Source organism: Scomber scombrus, chromosome 5 (assembly GCF_963691925.1).
Source record: "Scomber scombrus chromosome 5, fScoSco1.1, whole genome shotgun sequence".
Classification (NCBI taxonomy): domain Eukaryota; kingdom Metazoa; phylum Chordata; class Actinopteri; order Scombriformes; family Scombridae; genus Scomber; species Scomber scombrus.
Window position 1 is genome coordinate 16742572 of NC_084974.1, and position 24918 is coordinate 16767489.

Below are 24918 nucleotides of genomic sequence, written 5' to 3' on the forward strand. Positions count from 1 at the left end.
TTTTTTATTTTTATTTTTTAGTATAACCCTAAATCCAACATCCCCCTCAGTTTGTTGGCTCGGTCTCAATTGTAGCAGATGTTTTGCAAAAAAAGAGAAACATGTTTAGTAGCAGACATCGCTGAGGAGTGACCACTGACTGTATGACAGATGCACTGAAGCTTTCATCTTGTAAACTGTGAAGTCATGGAGCTACTTGAAGCCGGATGACGCCCCCATTACCACAAATTGGCCAATAGGAGTTGAGAGGCAGAGTTGTCCTCCTGGCCGCCATTAAAGAATTCAATCCATGAACTGAAATAATGGAAATCTGCAGGACCCATGGATCAGTCAAAGGAGAGAAGCCGATGAGTAGTCTCGCAAATGTGGCGTTTCGTCCGTTTTAGGAGTAGTTTTTACTATGTCGGAGCACTGTGGCTGTTTTAGTGAAAAGGAGGGCGGTGTAGCTAATTGTTTTATTTAGCCAACAAGCTAGCGTTGAAGCTGTGGTATGTTAGCTTGTGTGCTAGCAGGCTAGGAGAGAGCTCAGGGGGAGGGGAGAGAGCCTCTGCTTTGAAATTGTTTCAGATCAGCTAGCTGGCTTTAGCATTAGCACACCAGGGACTAAGCTTTTTTTTGGGGGGGTGAAGTTTTTTCTTTTCTTTTCTTTTTTTTGTAGTTTTCGGGCTCGTATTTTGATTGCGCATCTAACTTTTCTGGTGTTTTGATTGAACGAGAGTCTGCCCCCGGTTCATGTTTAACGGGGACTAATTTGGTGTTGTTGAGGTAGTGTAGCAGCAAGCTTGCGGCTAACCAGATCAGACAATACATTTCAGATAGGATTGATGAATCCAATAGCTACAAGCTCACAGTTGACGCTATCTGGCTGCCTGTCTAACACTAGCCTAGCTTTCAGGCTAGCACCGGCTAGAAGTTGTGTGTTTGAGTAGCTAGCTCTGCGTTAGCTAGCAAGTTGTTTTAACGGGGTAGTTACTACTGAACAGCGCGTCTCCGGCGAGTTAAACTACCACAGCTATTGCCCCCCCCCCCCGACGGTGATTGAGATGATGGACTTTAACGTGACGACCACGCAGTGAAAGGATGAGTTCGTGCTTTGTACCAAACGGGGCCAGTTTGGAGGACTGCCACTCCAACCTCTTCTGCCTGGTGAGACTCTGCCTGCTCTCTGCTAGCTAGCTTTAGCTCTCACACTGAGAGGCCAGAAAGCCATTTTGGCTAATCAGGCAACAAGCTTTGTAACGTCAGTTGCAGACTGGCGTGAAGGCATCGGGGCCTGCAACTTGCAAATCGTGATCTAGCTAAACTTTCATAACAGAGACTGCACATACTGCAGGATAACTATGTTGGAGAGATGCTCATAAATACGGCATGATCGTGTGTTTACGTTGCATTGGTTACGATTTTATTAAGCTAAGATTAATGGTAGTAACATGATGGTTACAGGTCAGGCCAACAAGCGGATTATTTAAAACCTATTAAACACATCATATTTTCTGTAATCAAAGTGACACTGCAGTACTGAATGATACATATATTTTAGAAGATAAGGCACACAATTGCTGAGATATATATTATCAGCTAATCAGATTTTAGACTTATTTACAGTGTACTTCACCAGTTGTTAATAGCTGCATGACTAATGTTTTCAGTCATGATTTGTAGTGTCACATGTACAAAGTATTGCAAAACTTTACAAGACGTCAGGAAAAGTCTCAGTTTGTAACTTTTTTCACTGGAAGTTATTTCTGTGTGACAGGAAGAGCAGTCTGCAGCTGCTTAATACTACTGCACTGAATGTGTGCAGGGGCAGAAACTCACATTTACTGAGTTGTGCTGTCAGCAACAGATTATTAGTGCTTTACAATATTGTCTGTGTTCATTCTTTCATTGTTTCTCTCTTCATAGGCCGATTTGACTGGGATAAAATGGAGGCGTTTTGTGTGGCAAGGACCCACCTCATCGCCCATTCTTTTCCCAGTGACTGAGGAGGACCCTATCTTGTGTAGTTTCAGCCGATGCTTGGCGGCAGATGTGCTGAGTGTGTGGAGAAGGCACCACACCCCGGGTCGCAGAGAGCTCTGGCTTTTCTGGTGGGGGGATGACCCCAGTTTTGCCGAGCTTATCCATAATGAGCTCTCTAGTAAGTGTGTCCTGCAGGAATGTTTTCTTTAGACTTTAGATGAAGATTTGTGAGTCTCAAATTTTAAAGTTTATTACACTTGAAATATATTTCACGCACCAGTTTAATTATCAATAATAGCTGTACATGCATTCTAAATTATATTTATGGTCTCACACAATCTGAGAGGTTAATTTAGTGCTTTGCAATAAGTACAACTTATCTAACTTTATGATAATGGTGTATGATATTCAGGTGTATTAGCTGATATATTTAAGACACTTTTAAGAGCTGCTGCACTGAATGAGAGTTTCAGGAAAAATTGGTCAATTTTTTCAAAGTGTTCATGTTTTAACATGTTTACTGTTTGAGGATAAGTTCAGCGATTTTACACTATGACAGAGATTCTAATCCAATTTTAACAATACAAAGTCTGATGACTGATTTGTGGCCAACAGTTCTGTTAAAGTTTCTAAAGCTTTGTGGAATCTGTTGGCTTTCAGCCACAGAGGTTCAGGCTTGTATGGTAGCATTAGAGCAAGCTGTTATGCATCACAGTCACCTTACGTCTTCATTTTTGCTGAAGAGTTCTTAATATCTTCAACAAAATTGCACATCTGCAGAAAGAACCACAGTGGCTGCTTTACCTGGTATTGTGTCTCCCTTCTCAAGGAGGATCAAGTGTTTCTTGATGGTGACACAGATTTGTCACGCCTCTGTTTCTCTCTTCAGCATTGGTAGCCTCATTTGCACAAATATCAACTAAACTGAAAGGACAATTTAAAGTTTAATTTGGAGTTTGAAATTCACTTTAATAATTATTAGATTGAAAAACATTGTTGACCAGAGCAGCATACATGAAATATCTATGAGTAGACTTAGCCAGCAGAACAAGTTAGGAACTTCTCGCAGTAAAGTTTCACTGTGTATTTAAAAAAAAAAAAAGGTACATTTTCTGTTTCATAAATTGTCTGTGTTAACACCTAAAATACTGAATTGCTCAGTTTTGGACCACATTATCGTGTAGTAGCCAATAAGATTAGCTGAAGGTATTGCTATGATGGTCTATAAACCAAAATATGGTTGTCAGACCAACGTAGCATACCATAGGTTACTACAGTTAACATGACGCTTTCACTCAACAGGATGTGAGGTTGTCTTTTGTTGGTTATAAGTATCTGGATTAATGTCTCCACCCTCTTTCAGGTGAGGAGGATGGCGAGTGGGAGAGCGGCCTGTCCTACGAGTGTCGAACACTCCTGTTCAAAGCCATCCACAACTTGCTGGAGCGCTGTCTCATGAACCGTGGCTTTGTTCGCATTGGCAAGTGGTTTGTGAAGCCCTACCAGAAAGAAGAGAAGACCATTAACAAAAGGTATGACCTGCTTCAAACTTGTGCGTAATGAAATAAATTCTCATATTAAAGCCAGCACTCACCCGCTAACGGTCAGCTGAGGTATGTTCTGTGTGAGTCAGCGGGAATTACCACCACCTGTTATATCAGCACAACAATGTAGTCATGCCACTTGCTGCAATCTGTTCCTCTCCATTTCTCTTGATTACAGAAGTTGTTGTGTTTTTCTAAATCGCTGATGAATTCATTCAGCTTCATTTGACTTTTCTGGATATTAACGTGCATGTAATGAAAGCCAACATTTAATGAAGACGTTTAAAAACAAATTCCCTCCAGTGAAAAGAAAAGGAAGTGAATGTGTCATCTAGCTTACTTTGAATAATGAATTCCACTGACTTGCTGACATAAGTTTTAGCAGTCTTTAAAGGAAAAAAAAAGCTTGGGCATCAGAAAATCTGTGTGGATGTCAGAAAATACTTTTGGTGAGCTAAATGAGTGACAACAATGTTGTTGGTATCAACCAGTGTAGTGACAGTGAAGGTCCTTTCCACCCATGTCATAAAAGTTCATCTTACATGTTCCTCAAGCAATTTCTTCACAACTCAAAAAGGAACAGCAACCACTATAGATAAACATGGCAGCAAAACAAGACGTCATGAATTGTACTTGTTGTGCTGAATGACTGAACACAAGTCTGTGTTTTGTGTTGGGCAAGATATTGGCAGTATGTGCAAGCAGAGTATGAGAACGCTCAGGGTGGATGACAGAGTGTTACGCATGTGTTTCCTGCAGAGGGGACGGCCTTATTGGGCAGATATCGTCACTGTTATAAAAGTTGAGTTTCAGAGCTTTAAACTTCCCATAACAATTTCCTGGCCTCTGACAGCCTTTAATCAGTAAAATTCCCGTTGGAAGTCAACTGGAGAAACGCCGCTTGCAGCTGGATTGCTTCAACTGTGTTGTTATAAGCTGATAGCTGCTTTCTAGGGATGAGACATCATCTTCTCAAAGAAAACATTAACTTGTCTGCTAAACATTAGGGTTTTCTAAAGTAGGGTAACCATGATCCTAGACTATTAACTGTGATATCATATCCGCTGCTCTGATTTCAGTTTAGTATACAGTAGGTGTACAGATTAAGTTCATGGGGGTTACAGATTGAATTGATGGTAGTTTCATAGTTTCATACGAAGACAAAGAATTCCTGGAATTAAAACAGATGATGTGAAGGGAGTATGTCAAGAGCATTACACTTATCTAATTGCATCATCAGTGTGACACATTTCTCACTTGGTTTCATTTTGGGAAGGCATGAAATAATAATCATCGGCATGTTGCGTCACTTCTACATCAGTCTTTTTTTATCTTGTGGGGGGGGGGGCGATCCTGGAGTTCCCTGACGAGCTAATTTGTGCCTGGGCTTTTTTGGCTGTGTTGATCCAAGCTGATTTGTGTTTGATGCACAGCCCCCTTGCCAGGTTCCCTCTGGCAGCTTCGTCAATGGCTTCAGAGCGACTCAGCAGCTTTTATTAAAGAGTTGTCGCAAAGAACAGGAGGCGGTTTCTTGCTCACCGGTTTTACAAAAAGATGTCTACAAGCGTATGTTGAGGCAGCACCTCCAACAGAAGAGTCTGGCAGTCTCGCTGTCGCCTGCCCTAGCTGGCTGGTAAACACGGCAGTCTTTGGAAAATGCTGAGTCTGCACTGTGGTTTTACAGCAACCATGTCAACAAGTACTATTTTAGTGCATTTAGCCGCCTGGCCTTCCAGAAGTAGTCAGAAAATAAAGATGAATATTGTTTTAACATTTCATGGCTGCTATAATCTCCCATGTTTATTTTTACCCGTGTGTTGCGAGAAAGTTTTGATAAAGAGAGAGAGAGAGAGAGAGAGAGAGAGAGAGAGAGGAGAGAGAGAGAGAGAGAGAGAGAGAGAGAGAGAGAGAGAGAGAGAGAGAGAGAGAGAGAGAGGAGAGAGAGAGAGAGAGAGAGAGAGAGAGAGAGAGAGAGAGAGAGAGGAGAGAGAGAGGAGAGAGAGAGGAGAGAGAGAGAGAGAGAGAGAGAGAGAGAGAGAGAGAGAGAGAGAGAGAGAGATGGCGACAAGTTGCAGCATGAGTCAAGTTGTTTGGTTTTTTTGTGTTTTTTAAACTTGATGATGTGGTTATGCTTGAAGACTATTACCTGTAAATATTAAAATTCCTCGATGTATCTTTGACACACCTTGCAGCGAGCACCTGTCCTGCGCGTTCACCTTCTTCGTACACGGCGACAGCAATGTGTGCACGAGTGTGGAGATTGCTCAACATCAGCCTCTTCAGCGACTCAGCGAGGAGCACCTCAGCCTCGCCCAGCAGAGCTCCAGCCCCTTGCAAGGTAGGGAGGAGCTCACCAGCTCTGCATGATAGTAATGTTTTACGTGCTGTTTATACTTGTTTTAGTGAATTTATTAGTAGAAGTGTTCTATATCAGTATTGTGACTCTTCTCTCTAGTCATCCTGAGCCCGTACGGCTTGAACGGGACACCTTACGGGCCAGGCTTTTAAGATGTCAGACCACCCAACTCAGAAGCTCATTGAGGAGTGGCGGCAGTTTTATCCCATCGGCCCCACTCCCAAGGAGGTCCAGGAGACAAGATGGAGGATACAGACTGGGAGGACGACTCCCTGGCAGCTGTAGAGGTCCTTGTTGGTAAGGCATCATAACACGTTAATGGATCGGTACATGCAGAACATTGTGCTTAAACTTTGTATGTTTGATTAATGTTAGGGGGATTAGATTGGTGATGTTGTATATTTCTCTTTAGTTAGAAGTGAGTTGAAAAGTATCAATACTCTCCGACATGATTTTAGTTTTTTGGGGCAATTTATTAACAATAACAGAAATATAGAATATTCCCAGCCATTAGCCTTTAATGCTATGATGGACATGAGAACAGCAAACAGTTGCAATAGGACCCAAAAGTATTAATAAAAAATGGAGAAAAGGGTTTGCCTCCTCCAGCCATCCTGTGTCTGTATAATTCCTATGAAGAGTGATAAAAATGGCTGGGTGGATTTAAGACAATGATAGCAATGCAGAATAAAACGGGTTTCTGCAGTGGTATCCTGTGGTTTAAATAATTCTGTTTTTATGGGATTTATTTTCTACATTGCAAAATATATATGGCTATATCATGAAGTTTGAAACACTTTAATAGGGAAAATAAGTAAGAAACATTAATTTGGCCCATGAAAAAACCTCCAGAGCCACGATTGAGCTATAATGAATTATCTAGTTGTTGAAACAAATATTGTCACGTTTACATTGCAGAGACCAAAACATTTGTGCACCTTTTAATGTGCCAATACAAGATGTTGAAGTCAAAAAATGCGTTTGTTCTATTCCAGCGGGAGTAAGGATGGTTTACCCTTCCTGCCTGGTGCTTCTCCCCCTGTCGGACCTCCCTGCTGTGGGTCCCTCAGGGGCTCAGCCAACACCTCAGGAAGCCTGTGCGGTGCTCAGCAGGGCCAGGCTGCTCACAGAGATCCTGCCATGTCCTCTGTCACTCTTACTCCTCCAACGTCACCAGAGGAGGCTCAGACTGGTAAGACTTCTAGCGGCACATTTACCAGAATGTGATATTCAACAACAAACCTGTAAAATTGGTGTTTAACCTTGCGGTTTATCTTACCGTCACCTCATAGATTATCAGCCTGCACAGAGGGTGGTTAAAACTGTCCGCTGCATCTTGATGGCTACAGCTCTAACAATAGTCTTCATGGGGGAAAAAATCCCTCGCAGGCTGGCCAGCCAGATGGTGGAGTCGGTGTGGCAGGAGTATAACATAAATCGTACAGGGAACAAGTATGTTAAGAGCTTTATCTCCTCCACAAAATTAGCACCTACAATAATAATTGCCTGATAACAATGTTTATCTGCTCTTTTTATTATAGGAGGAAGTTTACTACCTTGACCAATGGGACCTGTGAGGAGGAGTCAGACAAAAGTGGACTTTGGGATTTCGTGGAGTGTACTCACAGGCCACATTGCAATTGCTCAAGGTATGTTGAGTGATAGGCATTAACAAGTGACTCTAAATTTTTGTTTTTAAATTAAAAGAGTATCTTGTTAACATTTTGTATTTTCTCACCTAGACATAAGAATCAGAAACAGCGATCGAGCAGCACCTCAGGACACCCGCCTTCATCAGGCCAGCCTGCCCAGCCGGCCCCCAAGCACAAGTTGGGCGAGAAGCTGGAGAAGGGGGAGAAGCAGCAGAAGAGGCCGCAGACGCCTTTTCACCACCGCAACTCTGTGAGCGAAGAGCAGTCCCTGGAGCCACAGACCCAGAGGCTTTGTTTAAGAACACAGGAGGAGGGCTCATATCCCAGCCTACACCACGTGGACACAGCACCCTCCAAAGCCCCCACGCTGCACACGCATGGCCCCCCCGCAGACCTCGTCGGATCCCCGCCTCCCCCGCCTCTCAGCCCGCATCCCTGTGACCATGTAGAAGGTGATATGACTCCGGGTGGCATGAAGAACTCATCCACCCCCATTCACCAACCGTTCTACCCTCCGTCGGTGGAGCCTTGTCTGCTGCCACAGAAGGGCTCGTCTGAGGAGCCTCAGCTGGAGAACATGTCCATCCCTCTGCCTTTTCCCCCTGCCTTCAATGAAACTTTGGAGCCCACCATCTTTGTCGGTTCAGCCATCAACCCCAATGAAGATTCCACCCACAACCCCTGGAAGTATTTCAACCTACCCAGGAAGAAGGCCTCTAACTACCTGACACCCCAGCTACCTGTGGATAGAATCCGAGATGATTCTGGAGGTGGTGGAGGATCAGAAAACGTAGTCTCTGTCACTGAGTATGTCATTTAGAATTAATCTTCACTTGTAATTAAAACATTATTGCAAACGACATACGTCTAATAATCTTTACACTACTACTCTCTTCGCAGGTTGATGGCAGGCTCCATGCATCCTCTGAAGGTGTCCCAGGAGCTGGTTAAGACTTACGCCCAGCGGAGAAACAGCCATCTTTCCTCCACCACAGGAGACGGAGAACATGGCGAAGAGCCGGATCCTTACGCCTTTGTAGAGGGAGACGAAGAGTTCAGCTTCACTGAGAAGAAGGACAAGGCTGGAGCTGAGAGAGACGGCAACAAGAAACACAAAGTGGGTTCCTGACAAGACTGTTATCAGTTCATTAAGGAGTTTTTTGCTGCAAAATGTACACCATTATCCTAAAATGATTCTGATCAGACCTTGAATTTATCATGTCTTACTACTATTAGGAAAACCATATTACATAGAGCAAAATGATGTAAAACGATCATGTTTCTGAAAGGTTGCAATAATTCCAATAATGTTTTCCTCTTTTGATCCAGGGGGATGAAGGAAATGGGACGTCAGCGGATGGTGAGAATACCTTCCTTTTTTTCTTTTTTTTCTCTAGTCCAATCCAAAGTTAGATTTAGCATTTCAAACTTTGTCATTCGATCTTATTCATGACTTTCTCTCTGATTTTGTATTGTCACACAGATGGTCAGGGTCCATCAGGTAGTAAACCTTCAGCCTCAACCAGCCTCATCCATGAGAACGACTTGGCGGTGTCCTACAGTGACCTGGATAAAATCTTCAACTCGGATGAAGATGAGTTAGCGCTAAGTGCATCAGTACATGTATGTTGAATGAGTGTTTGTCCCACAATTGTACTACCACGGCCTACATGATATGGCCAAAGAAATCTGAAATATACTGAAGTACCATTGTTGATGTGGTCCTGTAAAGCCTGTTGAGACATCGTATGCAATATAGAGCTTTCCAGATGAACATGACTTGAAATGGATGATGAATATCCTTTTTTTTTCTATCTGCACAGCCTGGATCCAAAAGAGCTGGAGTTGGGACAGAGGACAAGTTTGGCTGTAAAGACGCGAAACCAGCCACGTTGGACCCCCTGTCTTGCATAAGTAAGAATACTAAGCATCAGTTAATAATTACGAATCATATATTGTAGCATTTAATACAGGTGTTTTCTCAAGAGAAGTAATAATTTCTGCTTTCTTCAGGCTCAGCGGACCTGCACCAGATGTTTCCCACCCCGCCTTCCCTTGAGCAGCAGGGTTATTCACCCATGAACTCCGGGAGCAAGGATAGCCTGGAAGCAGGGGCGGGCCTCACCCTGCTGGATGGCAGCCAGCTCAACAACCACTTCAAGATGGAGGTGGAGGAAGGTTTCTGCAGCCCGAAGCCATCTGAAATAAAGGTACCACACATCACACACCTGCTTAGTATGAATCATGTGGAAAATGTTGCTACATTCATGTTTGGTAATTTTCTTTTTTTGGTGACTAATGTCTCTGCTTTTAGGACTTCTCCTTTGTGTACAAGCCAGAGACATCTCAGCCTTTCATTGGCTGCACCATGTACGCCCCTCTGAAGACGCTACCCAGCCAGTGTCTATTGCCTATCAAACTGCCAGAAGACTGTATGTACACACCCAGCTGGACCCTGGGCAAAATGGAACTGATACCCCCGGTGACCAACGTCAATCTCCTCACCAAAGACAGGTGAAGAACAGCTCTAAATCAATAGTGTTATTACTTAATTCGCCTCAGTGTTTTCATGTGTTCATGTCAGAGCATTGGTGTGGGGGTTATTTTCATCAAGTGATTTGGTGATCCTAATAATTAAGATTGTAGGGTTATTTTTCAGCCACTTAAACATGAAGCAGTAACGCTTGACAACACTCCAGCACAGCACTTAAAATGTTATCCTACTGATTATATTTCAGCTCAGACATCAATCCACCACATCTTTGATGCAGAGTGTTATGCCTGTTGATAAATGTCTTCATCATTTGAAAGCACATTTTACACTAACTGTATATTTCAACAACAGTTTGATATATGTTCCCACATATTAATCATGTATGGACATTTTTGTTAAGCTACAAATACACACATCATTTCAAGTTTATACATTTGTATTCTTCCATTTTTTTGAGTTGCCAGACAGAAAAGGAACGGATGAGGATTGATTGTAGCAGCAAGACATGTTCTACAATTAATATACAAGGTTTAGGGTTAGGTAGTTTTGTTTGAAATTTCTTAGACTAATGCTTCCAACACATAGAAGAATATTGTATTATATATATTATATATTATTATATTATAACCAAGTTATCTATTATAGAATAACATGGTGTGGATTTTTTTCAAATGAATGTGTAAAACCTCTGGTATGGTCTGAAAGTGAAATACAACCTTTTTTTTTTTTTTAATTCTCTCTGCCACAGTAACGTCCCCAGTGTGGAGCCAGACTACAGTCAGACCTACACCCCTCAGACCCACACACCCTTCATGTCCAGCAGTGCACCTCCCAGCAACAGCGGCACTGGCATCCTTCCCTCCCCAGCCACGCCGCGTTTCTCCGTGCCCACGCCTCGCACACCACGCACTCCACGGACCCCCCGCGGTCCCTCGAGTGTCCAGGGCTCGCTCAAGTATGACAACTCTGAACTTTACTCCCCTGCCTCGACGCCATCCACCTGTCGACCGCTCAGCTCCGTGGAGCCGGCCACTGTACCTTCCATACCAGAGGCCCACAGCCTTTACGTCACCCTCATACTCTCAGAGTCAGTCATGAACCTCTTCAAGGACTGCAACTTCGACAGTTGCTGTGTGTGTGTCTGCAACATGAACATCCGAGGGGCAGATGTAGGTGTGTACCTCAAGGACAATGGCGAGGCCCAGTACCCCTGCACATGTGGCTTTAGTGCCGTCGCCAATCGACGCTTTGGCCAGTCAGCCGGGCTCTTCTTGGAGGACGAACTGGACGTGGTGGTGCGTGGCTCAGACGCCAGTCGGGATACAGAGCGGTGTTTCGAAGAGCTTCGAGCTTCCACGACGCACAAGGCTGGCAGCTTTAAGGAGAAGCCTCCAGATGAGCTGATCCTGCTGCTGCAGGACCAGTGCACCAACCCGTTTGCCCCTATGGCGGGTGTGGAGTACCCCAAACCAAGCTCGACCCCCAGTTCTTTCCTTAGGGTGGAAGAGAGAGACTGTTATAATGACTGCTACATGGCACTGGAGCATGGCAGACAGTTTATGGACAATATGTCAGGTGGCAAAGTCGATGAAGCACTGGTGAAAAGCACCTGTCTTCATCAGTGGCCAAAATGCAAATGTATGCGTTTTTGTATCGCTATTTCTTCTTACTACATCTTATATTTCTTCTTTTTTTTTTCATTCCCACCATCAGTCTTTGTAAAGTTAAAATGTATTTCTTTGTTTTTCTTCTTGAAGCAGCAGATATGAGCAAGCTATTCTCTCAGGACGTCCTGCGGGTGTTGTTATCCCTCCAGCCTGTGCTGCAGGACACCATTCAGAAGAAGAGGAGTGTGCGCTCATGGGGCGTACAGGGACCGCTCACCTGGCAGCAGTTCCACAAGATGGCAGGGAGGGGATCATATGGTACGTGTGAAGCAGGCATACCGAATCAGACGGAAATTCAGAGATTTAATGCCTTTGTTGCTTTCAGAGTCAAAGATTAAACTCTGTCCTCCTCTCAACACAGGTACAGATGAGTCTCCTGAGCCTCTGCCCATCCCCACCTTTTTAGTTGGTTATGAGTATGATTTTGTGGTGCTGTCTCCTTTTGGCTTACCCTACTGGGAGAAGCTTCTCCTGGATCCTTTTGGTTCCCAGAGGGATGTGGGTTTCGTTGTTATTTGCCCAGAAAATGAAGCCCTGGTCTGCAGAGCCAAGACCTTCTTCAAAGATCTGAGTGCTATGTATGAGGTACGCACCTGGCCGTTAATAACACTCATCTTTCTTGTACTGACATGCCCACAAAAACAGTTTCACTCTCTCTTAAGAAATGACTCACTTTGTTTCATTTTTGCATGCTCTCCCTTTTACTTGACAGGCATGTCAGCTTGGGCAACACAGGCCCATCTGTAAGAGTCACCCAGAGGGCATACTGAAGGTCGGCACCACAGAAGGCAGGAGCATGACGGAGCAGCCCCTTAGTGACTGGTTTCTTAAGATGGCTGCCAGGGATGGAAACAATGAAGCCTTTAATAAGCTCAAACTCTTTGCTCAAGTGTGCCGCTATGATCTAGGTAACTTCACTCATAAATCTTAAAACACAGACTTGGGTCACACAGTGTATATAACAAAGATCATTCACCTTTCTCCTCTTCCTGTGTGACCTCTTTCAGCTCCGTACCTGTCAGAGCAGTCTTTGGATAGCTCTCTATTGTCCCAGCGCAGCCCTACTGTGGCCTCCTCCTCCCAGACCTCCAGCTCTTCCAGCACCTCCTCAGGACCCCAGAGCACCAACACTACCAGCTCCAGCACCAGCTCTGCCCAGCCTGCCCAGGTCAACAGCACCCCTCCCTCCTCCTCCTCAGGATCCCAGACTATCGGGGGAATGGCAACAGCCAAGCCGAGCTCCTACACCCAGTTTGGGACAGCAGGGCTGCAAGGCAGCACGTCTCAGAATGGACCCCAGTCAAACCCGCAGGGGTCAGGAGCTCTGGCAGAAAACGGACCCTCTGCCAACCAGCCACAAGTGCCCACTGAAGTACCAGAGACGTAAGTTAACACGATGGAAGTCATAGTCGGAGAGATTGAATCTTTTTCTAAAATACCAAATTATGTGTTATGACCCTGTCAGACAGCCTTCTTTTATATTTGCTGAATGAGGCTTGTTTAGGTTTTTTAAATCTTATTCTGTTATATTGACAAAAGGTATCACTCCTTAAACCTTGAGAGAAATGAATTATATGGATTTCCTCTGACTTTGCTCATGACACATTTAAGATCTCAGTAAATTAACCGTCATCTCGTAATGGTACAGTCAAAACAAGCAGGTTGGTGGTGGCAGTTGTGGCATGTTGTGAGACAGCAGACAGCCAGTGGACACATGAGAGAGAAAAGTTGTGAATGAAGACTTAAGTGCTGCTTTTTTTTCAAAATGTGTAGGATGATTTCAAAACTAAATATCAGCATAACAGTAGTTCAGCTTTGTCAGTTTATTTCATGTTTTAAATTAGCAAATGTGCTTATTAGTGTAGGTTAAGGTTTGTTTATTTGCTGAAGATGACATAACAGTACAGTTTGTATAAGCAGTTGACTGATTTTCCTTTCTGGCCAGGTAGTCAACACGCATCTGTGCAATCTGCAAACATGCAGTGTTTCTGATTTCAATATTACATCTTATTAGTGAAAACTACTCACTGGAAAAGAGATGTTTCTCATTTAGCTTTTTTTTGTTATGCTAACAACACGTAATTAAGGGATCGTGTGGTAGGATTTCTAGAAATCTGTGGATATGTTCAAATAAATTGGAAGTGATTGCCTGTGGATTCAGCTTAATGACCTCAGCCCCGTCGAGTATACAGTATTAAGAGGGTGAAAAATATGAAAGGATTAACGCTAAACTCATGATTTACTTTTTCTGTTCCTGTTGTCAGGTAACGGAACGAGTATGACACTTGATCTCAGCTCATAAATACTGTGTTTACCAGCAGTGATTACCCAGCCGCTGAGCTGCCAATAAAATCATTATTTTATGATCACAACAAAATTAACCAAAATACAGGTTACAATAATGACTCTGTGCATGTTGTAAAACGTGAGCAAAAAATGTAGCTGCTCAGAAATGCACTTATCTTCTTAAAGGTTTCCTGTGGACACGACTGAGCCGCAGTTTAGTTTCAAGTTTATTAATCTGTTTGCACTTATTTCCATATCTATATTTTTTTTTTTCTATGACCCATGTGGGGCCCCGTCTCCTTTTCTGTCTTTTAATTGTGTTGTATGCACACTAATAGTATAAACAGTTTGAAGAGCTTTAGTTACGATTATTGTATGTGCTTAGTTGGACTAGTTATCAAGTTTCTGCCTTTTTCTTACCAGCACAATGGAGAGAGACAAAGTGGGCAAGCCGACAGATGGAGAGTCGCACGCTGTGTCTTTCCCACCTGCCATCGTGGTGTATATCGTGGACCCTTTCAGCTACGAAGACGCAGACAGAGAGGTTCACTCCAGCGCCTACACACTGGGCCTACTGCGCTGCTACATGGAGATGCTGCAGTTTCTTCCTGCTCGCATCAGAAATGCTGTCTCAGTACAGGTACAGGAAACATGACACAGATACATCAGAGAGTTTAGAAGGTTTATGGCAATAGAAGTGAGTGAGCCAAAGTCTATCAGAATATTACCAGATGGACACATGTAGCTCCCACATTCAGTTGTCTTTCTGCCGCTGAGCTGTGAGTGATGTGCTTGGACTGATATGTCATTTTAGCCACAACAGAGCAGGTTACCAGCAGGCACACAGGGAGGTGAGAAGAAGCAGGGGACTAATTAGCAGAGAACAATAGAGGCAGTAGTTGCCTCGCTTGTGATATAGTGACACAAAGTTGCATCAACATACCAAAGGGGATTTTGAAACACTGTAAAGGTGCTAATGGTTTGAGCATTAGAGCAGCAATGAGTGATTACAACAGGTGTAATATCTCTCTATTTATAAATCTTTACTCTGGTGTTGGGGGGGGGGGAATTGCATTAGAGAATAATACAGCAAGAATATATTATTTGATTTCACCGAAACTGTCAGATGATGCATACAGTATATGGATTTATCACAACATGCATGCGTTGTTAAATAAATTGTTTTTTTGATTTTTTTTTTTTTTTTGGTGATATAGTTTGTGTTCAGTAAAGCAATGATTGTCTTAAAACAGTTTCATATTGAGACAAAATTAGTGTAACAAAAACCCCAAAGGTAAAATATCATAAGGCTGTCTAAAATACAATTTTTCTTCTCTCTTCTTCAGATTGTTCCCTGCCAGTATCTGCTGCAGCCGGTGCACAGCGGGGAGCGCCACCTTTACGGACAGCACCTTAAGTCCCTGGCCTTCTCCGTGTTCACTCAGTGTCGTCGGCCTCTGCCCAACTCCACCAACTTCAAGGCTCTGACAGGCTTTGGCCCTGGTCTTGCTATCGACATGGCACTCAAGAACCCAGAGGTAATATATCTGAAATTGATGTGACTTCTTTTAAAGAAAGCCAGCCAATGCAGCGTTGTGGAATTTGTTTTCTCTTATTAACTAATGTTTGCTCTTCATGCAGAGGCCCGAGTGTCTGCGTCTGTACACGCCGCCCTTCATTTTGGCTCCAGTGAAAGACAAGCAGACTGAGCTCGGGGAGACGTTTGGAGAGGCGTCTCAGAAGTACAACGTCCTGTTTGTTGGCTACTGTCTGTCCCATGACCAGCGCTGGCTGCTGGCCTCCTGCACTGACCAACATGGAGAGCTGCTGGAGACGTGCATCATTAGTATCGATGTCCCAAACAGGTAACTGAACACACAGTCTGAGCATCAGTATGAAGCAAGTTGAGATAGTGATTAAGTTTTATCTGTATTCAAACTTGGTGTTGTGTTTGTTGCAGGGCTCGCAGGAAAAAGGGCTCAGTCAGGCGAGTGGGGTTGCAGAAGCTGTGGGAGTGGTGTCTAGGCCTGGTGCAGGTGACATCACTGCCATGGAGGGTGGTGATTGGGCGGCTCGGTAGAATGGGCCACGGCGAGCTTAGAGGTACGTACACCTGCAGTGAGGGTGCAGTTACCACTTCAACGGCAAACACAACGACAAACTAACGTACTCTCTCAAACTACTTCACATTTCAGACTGGAGTATTCTGCTGAGCAGGAGGAACTTGCAATCCCTCAGTAAACGTCTGAAGGAGACATGTAGGATGTGTGGCATCTCTGCTGCGGACACACCCAGCATCCTTAGCGCCTGTCTGGTTGCTATGGAGCCCCAAGGCTCATTTGTCATCATGCCAGGTAAAACCAAATGAAAAAAAAGTAAACAGGTTGTTTAGACTGTCACAAAAAGTTAGTTTTTACTTTGCCATCATAATGATGATCTCTCCTCCATCTTGTCTCGGCAGATTCTGTGTCAACAGGTTCAGTGTTTGGTCGCAGCACCACACTCAACATGCAAACGTCGCAGCTGAGCACACCTCAGGACACATCCTGCACACACATCCTGGTGTTCCCCACCTCAGCCATGGTGCAGGTCAACACTAACACAACAGAGCCCATCGACATCAACTTCAACCCCATAAATCCTGGTATGTTCTGTCGCTGACACGGCCTCTAAAGAATGCACCAGTTTTGTTGGACAGGTGTAACATCACGAGTTGTTGAATTATAGATAAAGCCAAATACAGTTCAGCCATAAACAAACCCTGAGCTCTCTGCGTGTTCCTCTCTGCAGATGGCTCTGATGGAATGGGAATCTTTGACCTGTTTGACAATGACATGGTGGATCCCGACCTCATCAACATCCTGCCCAACTCCCCGACCACCTCCCCCGTTCATTCTCCTGGCTCCCACTACCACCAGGGGGGAGATGGAAGCAAGGTCAGTCATCAAAACATCAAACTGGAAAGATAATTCACCAACATGAGAAACCAAAACACAGTTCCAGTGTTCCCATAATCAACCCGATCAGCTCATCATCTCATCAGTTCTAACTATAGTTTTTTAATTTCTGCTTGTGTGTTTTTTACCCTCAAATTAAGAGTACAATTTCGCTTTATTCTTCTGTCATCTACTGAGACAAAGCAATTTCAAAATCTTACCAGGTGAGCCTCAGGTGAAGCTGAATGTGCCAAAATTGAATCACATTGTGCACAGACCTGAAATCTGAACCTGAATCTCTGTTCAGAGATTCAGTCTCTGAAGTGTTTGAAACAAGAGATAGAAAATGACTATTTTGAATGAAGACACACTTATTGAAAACAATATTTCAACTGAACCTGTAGTTAGAAAAAATGAATACTCTGTCTCCCTGAGAGTTTTTGTGGTCAAAGTTTTAGTAAAACAGGATTTGGTCGCAGGGTTTCATGTTGTCCATTCAAATGTAGCACTGATGGAGGCAGATGTCCAACCACCTACAGCTCTGTTCTGATCAAGGTTTCTTGAGTTTTTCCTAACTGCGGTTACCTACTTCTCACTCATGTGGATCTCTGTAAATTTAAATTAAAGAGTCGGTCTAGACCTGAAAAGTGGGATAACTTCTGTTGTGATTTAGCACTATTTAAATAATACATCTAAAAATACTAGATGTTATATAAACATGACATTGACCTAACGACAGTATTTTAACCAAAAGTGCATGTCGTTGAGAACAATTGTAGTTCTGTCTCTAAATTCAATGGACGTCGTCTTGCAGGGCCAGAGTGCAGATCGTATGGAGTCCCACGAGGAGGCCCTGAACATCCTGCAACAGCCGATGGCTCTGGGCTACTTTGTCTCCACAGCCAAGACTGGACCACTGCCTGACTGGTTCTGGTCTGCCTGCCCTCAAGCCCAGAACCAGTGCCCACTCTTCCTCAAGGTAGATTTTTTTAAAGTTCTCTGAGCTCTGTGAAACTCCCGTGTGAGAGTTTTCAGTCACTCTAAAGCACTTTATTGATTAATTTGACTAAAAGACATCAGAAAACACTGAATAATGCCTGTCACACCTTCCTAAAGCCTGATATGACTTCTTAAAATTGCCTTTGTCTAGTCAACAGTCCAAAAAGTAAAAATATTTTCAGTTTATCATCGCATAAGACAAATAAAAGCAGGAAATTATCACAATTGAGAAGCAGAAATAAATTACTTTGGAAAAATTACTTTTTGATGAATTGATTATCAGAATTGTTGCTGATTACTTTTCTGGGAGGGACTGTCATATGCGCAAGGGTGCTGAATTAAATCAGATGAAGAGTAAGTTTCCACCAGTGATAAGACAAAGACATAACATAATTTGGAAACGCTGTATGCCTCAGGTCCCTATCTATGAAAAGCTCCTGGTGCTCAGAAGTAATGTTAAAATTTAAAGACCTGAATTTGAGTCATATCTTCACATTTCCTGTTCCCAGGCCTCTCTGCACCTGCATGTGTCTTCAGTCCAATCAGACGAGCTTCTGCACAGTAAACACTCCCACCCCTTGGACTCCAACCACACCTCTGATGTGCTCAGGTATGTTGCTTAGATCTCCAGAGTCTGCACACTTTGAGAGCTGTGTACTATTAAAATAACATGTTTCTAACTGTGTGCCTCCCTCTTCATTACAGATTTGTTCTAGAGCAATACAACGCCCTCTCCTGGCTGACATGCGATCCTGCGACCCAGGACCGGCGCTCCTGTCTGCCTGTTCACTTTGTGGTGCTCACCCAGATGTACAACTTTATCATGAACATGCTCTGAACTCTTTAACGGGATCAAACTGCTGAGATTTGATCAGTCAAATCGTGGATTTCCTACTACGATGGATCCCCGACACTCAAAGGACCTCGCACTCCATCAGGGCAAACGTGGAGGAGGCATCCCCTCCTCCTCCTCTCCTCCTCCCTGGTGTATCTCACACACAACACTGACTCACTGACTGACTGGAAGTTTCCAATCAACCAATCAATCAATCAGATGCCAAGAATCCATTTTAGCATTTTGGATGATCAAGGGAGGTTTCATAAAGGAGAATAAATTGTCTTTTTAACGACTGTAGATTGCAATCTATGAAATTTTATCTTAATGAAATGCCTGCATATATTATTTATTGTAAGTTTTTAAATGTGGAATTTTTAATGCTTAATATCTTTTATATATTACAAATCCTAGAGGGTGTGTACATCTCACTGTAAAGGAATTGGTTTAAAAAGTGTAATTTTCTCAATTACAACACGGAAAAACCTGTTCAAGTGAATTTTGCTGTAGATTGCTTTTAGAATCTTATTTTTTCAAAGGGTACAGACCTTTTTATTGCCACGCTGTAAAAATGAAGTAAAAGCTGGCCTGGGCATTTGCGTCCCACCCAATGAGTGGATGAGACTTACCTCTCTGTCTGCTTTGGCTCCAGAGTCTCTCGCACAGTAACTCAATGAGCTCTGAAGAGGAATTAAAAGGTACATTGTCAGATTATATATTTTATATAACAGATTTAGGTAATTGTGTGTGTATATGTGTACATATAATTGTGTGCCGCTACTGATGGTGCAGCTTCTGTTTTAGGAATAAAGTGCGTCTACATTATCCTCTTTTTATTTGTTCACTTTTTTTTTTGGACAGGTTTTAAACAGCTGTGAGTAGATAAATATTTCTCCAGTTATAAAGTTGTTTTTCCTTTCAAAGTTGGACACTTGAGATTTTTTTGAAAATGCCAACACACGCCAAAAATACACATTGAATTTAAAAAACATTGGATCTTACACTTCCCATAATACAACTTGATAGCTTCTTCTATTGACCATCACTGCCACATGTCCTAATACCACACAACATAGTAATTATACACAGTATGTGCTATTACTGATGCAAATAGTACACAGTTAATTTACTGGAAACAATGTCAATTGAAATACAATTTCACAATGTCCCTGCTAATTAAACTAAAATATACAAAATCTCAAGACAGCACTTTTTTTCAATACATAAACTATCTTTATGTATTTTCAAAAAGAAAAAAAATGGTTTGCCGCTCTGAGCTGCTCCTCCATCTACTTTGAAAATGACAAAGCATTATGAGACATATAGTATATACTGCCAGCAACCCAAATCAAGCATTGTATACTATACCTTTTATAAAGTATACATATTAACATCATTAGAAAAACGGCGTAGTGTCTTTCTAATCTCCAAACTAAGATTACCAGAAAGGTGTTCAGTTTTTTTATTTTCCAGACTTGACAAATCTCTTCTAGAGCCACAGAAGAATTTATACAATTACAAAATAATCATACAATGAAATTCCCCTTAAAACCAATCATTTAGCAGTAAGAATTGGACATAAAAACATACAATTTAAAAAATAAAATACAAGTACAAGACAAAGAAGTTTCAAATTTGACATAATAATGAAGTCAAAGAAATGCTGTCTTGGATGTACTTGACTTAAGTTATGTTGCTTATGATCAATCTTTAACAGATATGGAAGTACAATCAAATGAACACACACACTAAGTCAGACCATAGTCACTTTTGGGGACATTACATAGACTTGCATTCATTTCCTGGAAACTTACTCTGACTCTAATCTTAACCACTGACCCAAAAATCAGCTGTTTCTCGACTGGGGACACAGCTTTTGTCTCTGTTTGGACATGTTGTCCTCAATTAACTGATCCTAAGTTTGACATTTTTCCCCAAAAGTATCAAGAACAAATTTGTTCTTGTGTCCTTTTCTCCTTAAAGTGTTGTCACCTTTAGAGCACATTAACAACTGAAATCAAATTATTGTTATATTATATTAATATTATTATTAACAAAGTGTTTCAGTGCTGGCTAAAAGAATACCTAAGCCATATCAATTTTTGGCTAATTGTACTCATTACTCACATTACTATGATAGTGTGTGTGTATGATCTATCATAAACTTCTTTTTTTTTTTTCGGGACAAAGGTCAAACTTACCACCAGTTAATTAGAGACAAAAGCTGTGTCCCCTGTTAAGAAAATGCTGATTTTTGAGTCAGTGATAAAGATTAGAGTCAAAATAAGTTCCCATAAAATGAATGCAAGTCTATGTAATGTCTGATTTTGTGTGTGTGTGTGCGCGTGTGTATTTTATTGTACTTCCATATCTGTAGTATATTGTGGTTTTATGATAACGAAAGCTGTATATTTTAATTATACTGGGCTCATCTAGGGAGTTGAAAATCAGCAACTCTATGCATCATGCTCATGTATTCGGAGTTATGTTAAATTGAACCGTCCTCATCAAATACAATTAAATAACAATCATTTTAATAATAGGTGTACATGAACAAAATCAGCCCAAAATAACTCCCATTGTGGTTCCTTGTTGGGGAAGCTGCTTTAAATGGTGTAATTAGTCTTGACACGTCAATGAATTGTAGGTCATAAAAGGTAGGCCTAATTGTTTGTGGCAGGTTGAACATTATTCATCGACAGAGCAGCAACTTTAACTCTGCCCATACTAACAGGATTTGGCTGGTTAGCGAGAATGGCATTAGCTAATCAAGGAGAACATGTCATCTCAAAGTCTCATCCAATCAGCGTCTTATGTTCTGCTTAATGGGATCCAATGGAATGATAGACCAATTCGTCAGGGGCCACATAGGACAGTGAGCTCGGCTGGTGCCAAATCACAGAATTAAAAGCAATCTGTTCCAGTATTTGGAAACATTTCAGTGTTAAACCCATTGTGGATATATTGGGCTTTGGTGTTTATAGCCAACAAAAAGGTTGTCTTAGATTTTTCTGTGCCATCTGTGTCAATGTGTTAGCTTCTCTGTGACAATGTTTATGACAATGTAACTAAGAGTTTAAGATGAAAAAAGATCCAAAATGCATGTTTAATTTCCAGTATATCTAGTATTATTTGTATGTAGAATTGGCACACTGTACAGTACACACTAGACAACAAAATATGTTTCTTCTGTAGTCTTTTAAATCCCCTTACATTTTTAAAATTAGAAGTAAAGTAGTAATAGTAATAATAATATTAGTATGAGTAGTAAATGTTAATGATATATGATATCTATGCGCATGAATCTTATGACTTTTAGGGGAAAACATGTTTCACATAACCACATTTGTTGCTATTTTAATGAAAATTGATTGGTTTAATTTAAATGTATTGACATATCAAAATGTCTTTAACAACTTAAGTTCAGTGAAGTCTGTAAATGATCCTGACTAAGTTTTGGGACAACTTGCCCAGCGATGAAAATGGGATTTTGAGAAAACTTCTTTTTTTTAAAAAAGCAGTGAAAAATAGAAGGAGAAATGAGGTCTGGCAACCTTCAGTAGTAACCTCAGTAAGCACTTAAAAAAACAAATGCATGAATTGCTACATTGTTGGCGAGTAGGACCTGGCCACCTTGAGTATTAAACCCTTGACCTTTGTATCCTCGGAGAAGGTGATTCAATTACTGTGCCACACACCTTCTCACAAGTTGAGACAATGACATCACGTGCAAAACTGCAATATTTTTGTCTATTTTGATTCAGATCAGTGTAGTCTGCAGCTGATCCTGATTAAGTTTTAGGACAATTGGCCCAGCCAAGATGTAAGAAATATGAAAAGAAACTGAGAAATACTCACAAAATGAGTTGTTGAGATGTTTTTTTTTTTTATAGTAGAAGATCAAAGATACAGATGAACTAAGTGATTAAAATGATGGAAGGATTGGATTGAAGGATGGAAGCTGTTTATGAGATAATAGCAAAAATGTAAACCTGATTATTACAGGGTCATTTTATGTGCCTGAGTAAGAGGTGGAGTCTGCAACCCACCTGCTAATTTTGGTGTTTTTGCCGCACAAACACTTTCAGTGGAGAAAAATTGTAAGAAGAATAATGAGACAAACAACAGGGATCCAGCAGCAACACTTCACTGCTTGGACCCCTAATAACTATCAGTAAACAATAAATATGGGTTTATTTACATTGTACGGATAAAGGCCTGTGCATGTTACAATTTATTTGTGTTAGATTTTCATTTTCTCTCTGCAATCTCTGCTGAGAAAAACCCGTCTGTTGCCACATAAGCTGTCTTTGTCTAATGGGATTACTGTAAGCAATTAGGAGTAGTTAATGGTCTTTCCTGTTGTTGGTAAGTAACACTAATTGATCAGATACAGTACACAGCTGACACTGGCTCACAACAACAGGTGGTCCATGCTGAACTGAAGTCACTGTTTGAGAGCTGCAGACGGACACAGAACTGGACTCATTCTGCTGTTGGCTGACCAGATCAACAGTTAATCAAATGTAAGAAAGGACATATTAAAGTCTTTATCTTCACTTTGGTGATTGATAAACAGGCTTTAAGGGGCTGAATATTGTTCACCAGATCATCAAAAATCCAGAAGTCAAGAGATTTCAGCTCATCACACAGGTAAAGAACATATTTACAGAATATATGCGTTTCATTTTATCAGAAGGAGAAAATACTGCAACGTTAAATAAGGAGATGGAGGCCAAGCATTACATGTCTTGCATAACGTTACACCGGCTGATTACTTTGACCTTTTTTATGCTTACAAGGCTGTTTAATGTTCAATGTGACTTTCAACAACAATAACATAAACCTACATAAATATTCAAAGAGCAAAGAAAACATTTCTTTTGTCTGTTAAACAAGAACTTTTGATATTTCTGTCTTCTCCCCTTATGTTGTGTTCAAAATGCACTGATTTATCAATGAATGACTACACTGGCTTTGTAATTGTTTTAGAGCTTCCAGCTGTAATTATTTTTCAATTAATCTACAAATTATTTTCTTGATTAGTTGTTTGGTTCATAAACTTTGGGCAGTTCCCTTTACACATTTTGACATCTTTAAATGTCTAGTTTTTTCCAACCAAAAGCCCAAAATATTCAGTTTACTTTTTCCATTTTACTTAAAAATCATGCATAAAAATTGATTAATCAGTTATAAAACTTGCGGCTGAATATACATTTATATTCTGTAATTAATCATAGCATCTCTAAATAATTTAATGAGTATACGTGTAAAACACATGTAAAATAAGTGTAAAACTAATTTGTTGGGCAATTTGTGTTTTACTTTAATAAAAGTTTTAAATAAGAATTGTATCTGTTAACTTTTGACATCTGAGCACTAACAAGGATTTAAAAAGCATCTGTGTAGATTTTCAAGTATAAGCGTCAGTAGATGTAATTGAATCAGCTTGTTTTCTCTGTAAGGTGAGGTCCTGGGCTCTGTGCCCTCAGATGACACAGTGAGCTGTTTCTGATGCCTCATTCACTCTGTTTGCGCTTCTAACAGACAGCTCCTTTATGAGATTAAGAGATTTCTGTGGCACGCTGACATGGACGAAATTAAGAGAACGTGGGATGTGTAACCTCCAGCTAATCTTGTCTTTATGAGAAAGGAGGGATCAGGCTATTGGATTGCCGCAGCCTACAGAGGTTAAAGGGGCAATGGCAAAAACAACACCAGAGAAATGGCTCCTTAGATAAATCTACACCTTACATTATAGAAAAATAAGATCATAAGACCATTATTATTTACTCTCAGTGGCCAAAAAACAGAGTCCGTTGTACATTCAAATGTTTTCAAGCTATTCGTCATGTTGTATTGTAAGACAGACCTGTTACGTAATCAGTCCTCTGTATGTCTACAAAATGAAATGACATACATGAAGGCAGTTTTAAGCATGTTACTTGCAAAATATTAAAATATTTATTGACGCTTTTAATATGCACAAATCAACAAAAAAGCATAGATAAAAAAAAAATAATAATAAATTGCACAGATCAGAAGCTTCAAATAAATATTTCAATTTATTAAATCAAGATGCTTAAATTATCTTAATGTTGTCCATGTCTAGTTCATTTTGATAGTCATCTGATTTTTCCTCTCTGTATTCGTAAGATTTACTAAACTTTATCTCGCCGCTGCAGAG

At 41.4% G+C, this 24918-nt stretch overlaps 1 protein-coding gene across 1 annotated transcript; it reads left to right on the forward strand.

Moving 5' to 3' along the window:
* The first annotated feature begins 282 nt into the window (after positions 1-282).
* Positions 283-19623, forward strand: LOC133980313 (mediator of RNA polymerase II transcription subunit 13-like). Its single transcript, XM_062419001.1, is given in 36 exon segments — positions 283-1146; positions 1906-2140; positions 3326-3494; positions 5699-5844; positions 5962-5993; positions 5995-6088; positions 6091-6159; positions 6858-6928; positions 6931-7054; positions 7155-7174; positions 7176-7199; positions 7201-7236; positions 7238-7314; positions 7404-7511; positions 7605-8321; positions 8415-8631; positions 8844-8874; positions 8998-9137; positions 9338-9428; positions 9528-9724; positions 9829-10028; positions 10757-11646; positions 11766-11933; positions 12037-12260; positions 12388-12583; positions 12683-13058; positions 14385-14601; positions 15308-15499; positions 15603-15826; positions 15922-16064; positions 16157-16315; positions 16423-16605; positions 16752-16897; positions 17712-17876; positions 18406-18506; positions 18602-19623. Coding segments are annotated over 36 exon segments (6381 nt in total). The 5' UTR covers positions 283-1080; the 3' UTR covers positions 18735-19623.
* The last annotated feature ends 5295 nt before the right edge of the window (positions 19624-24918 follow it).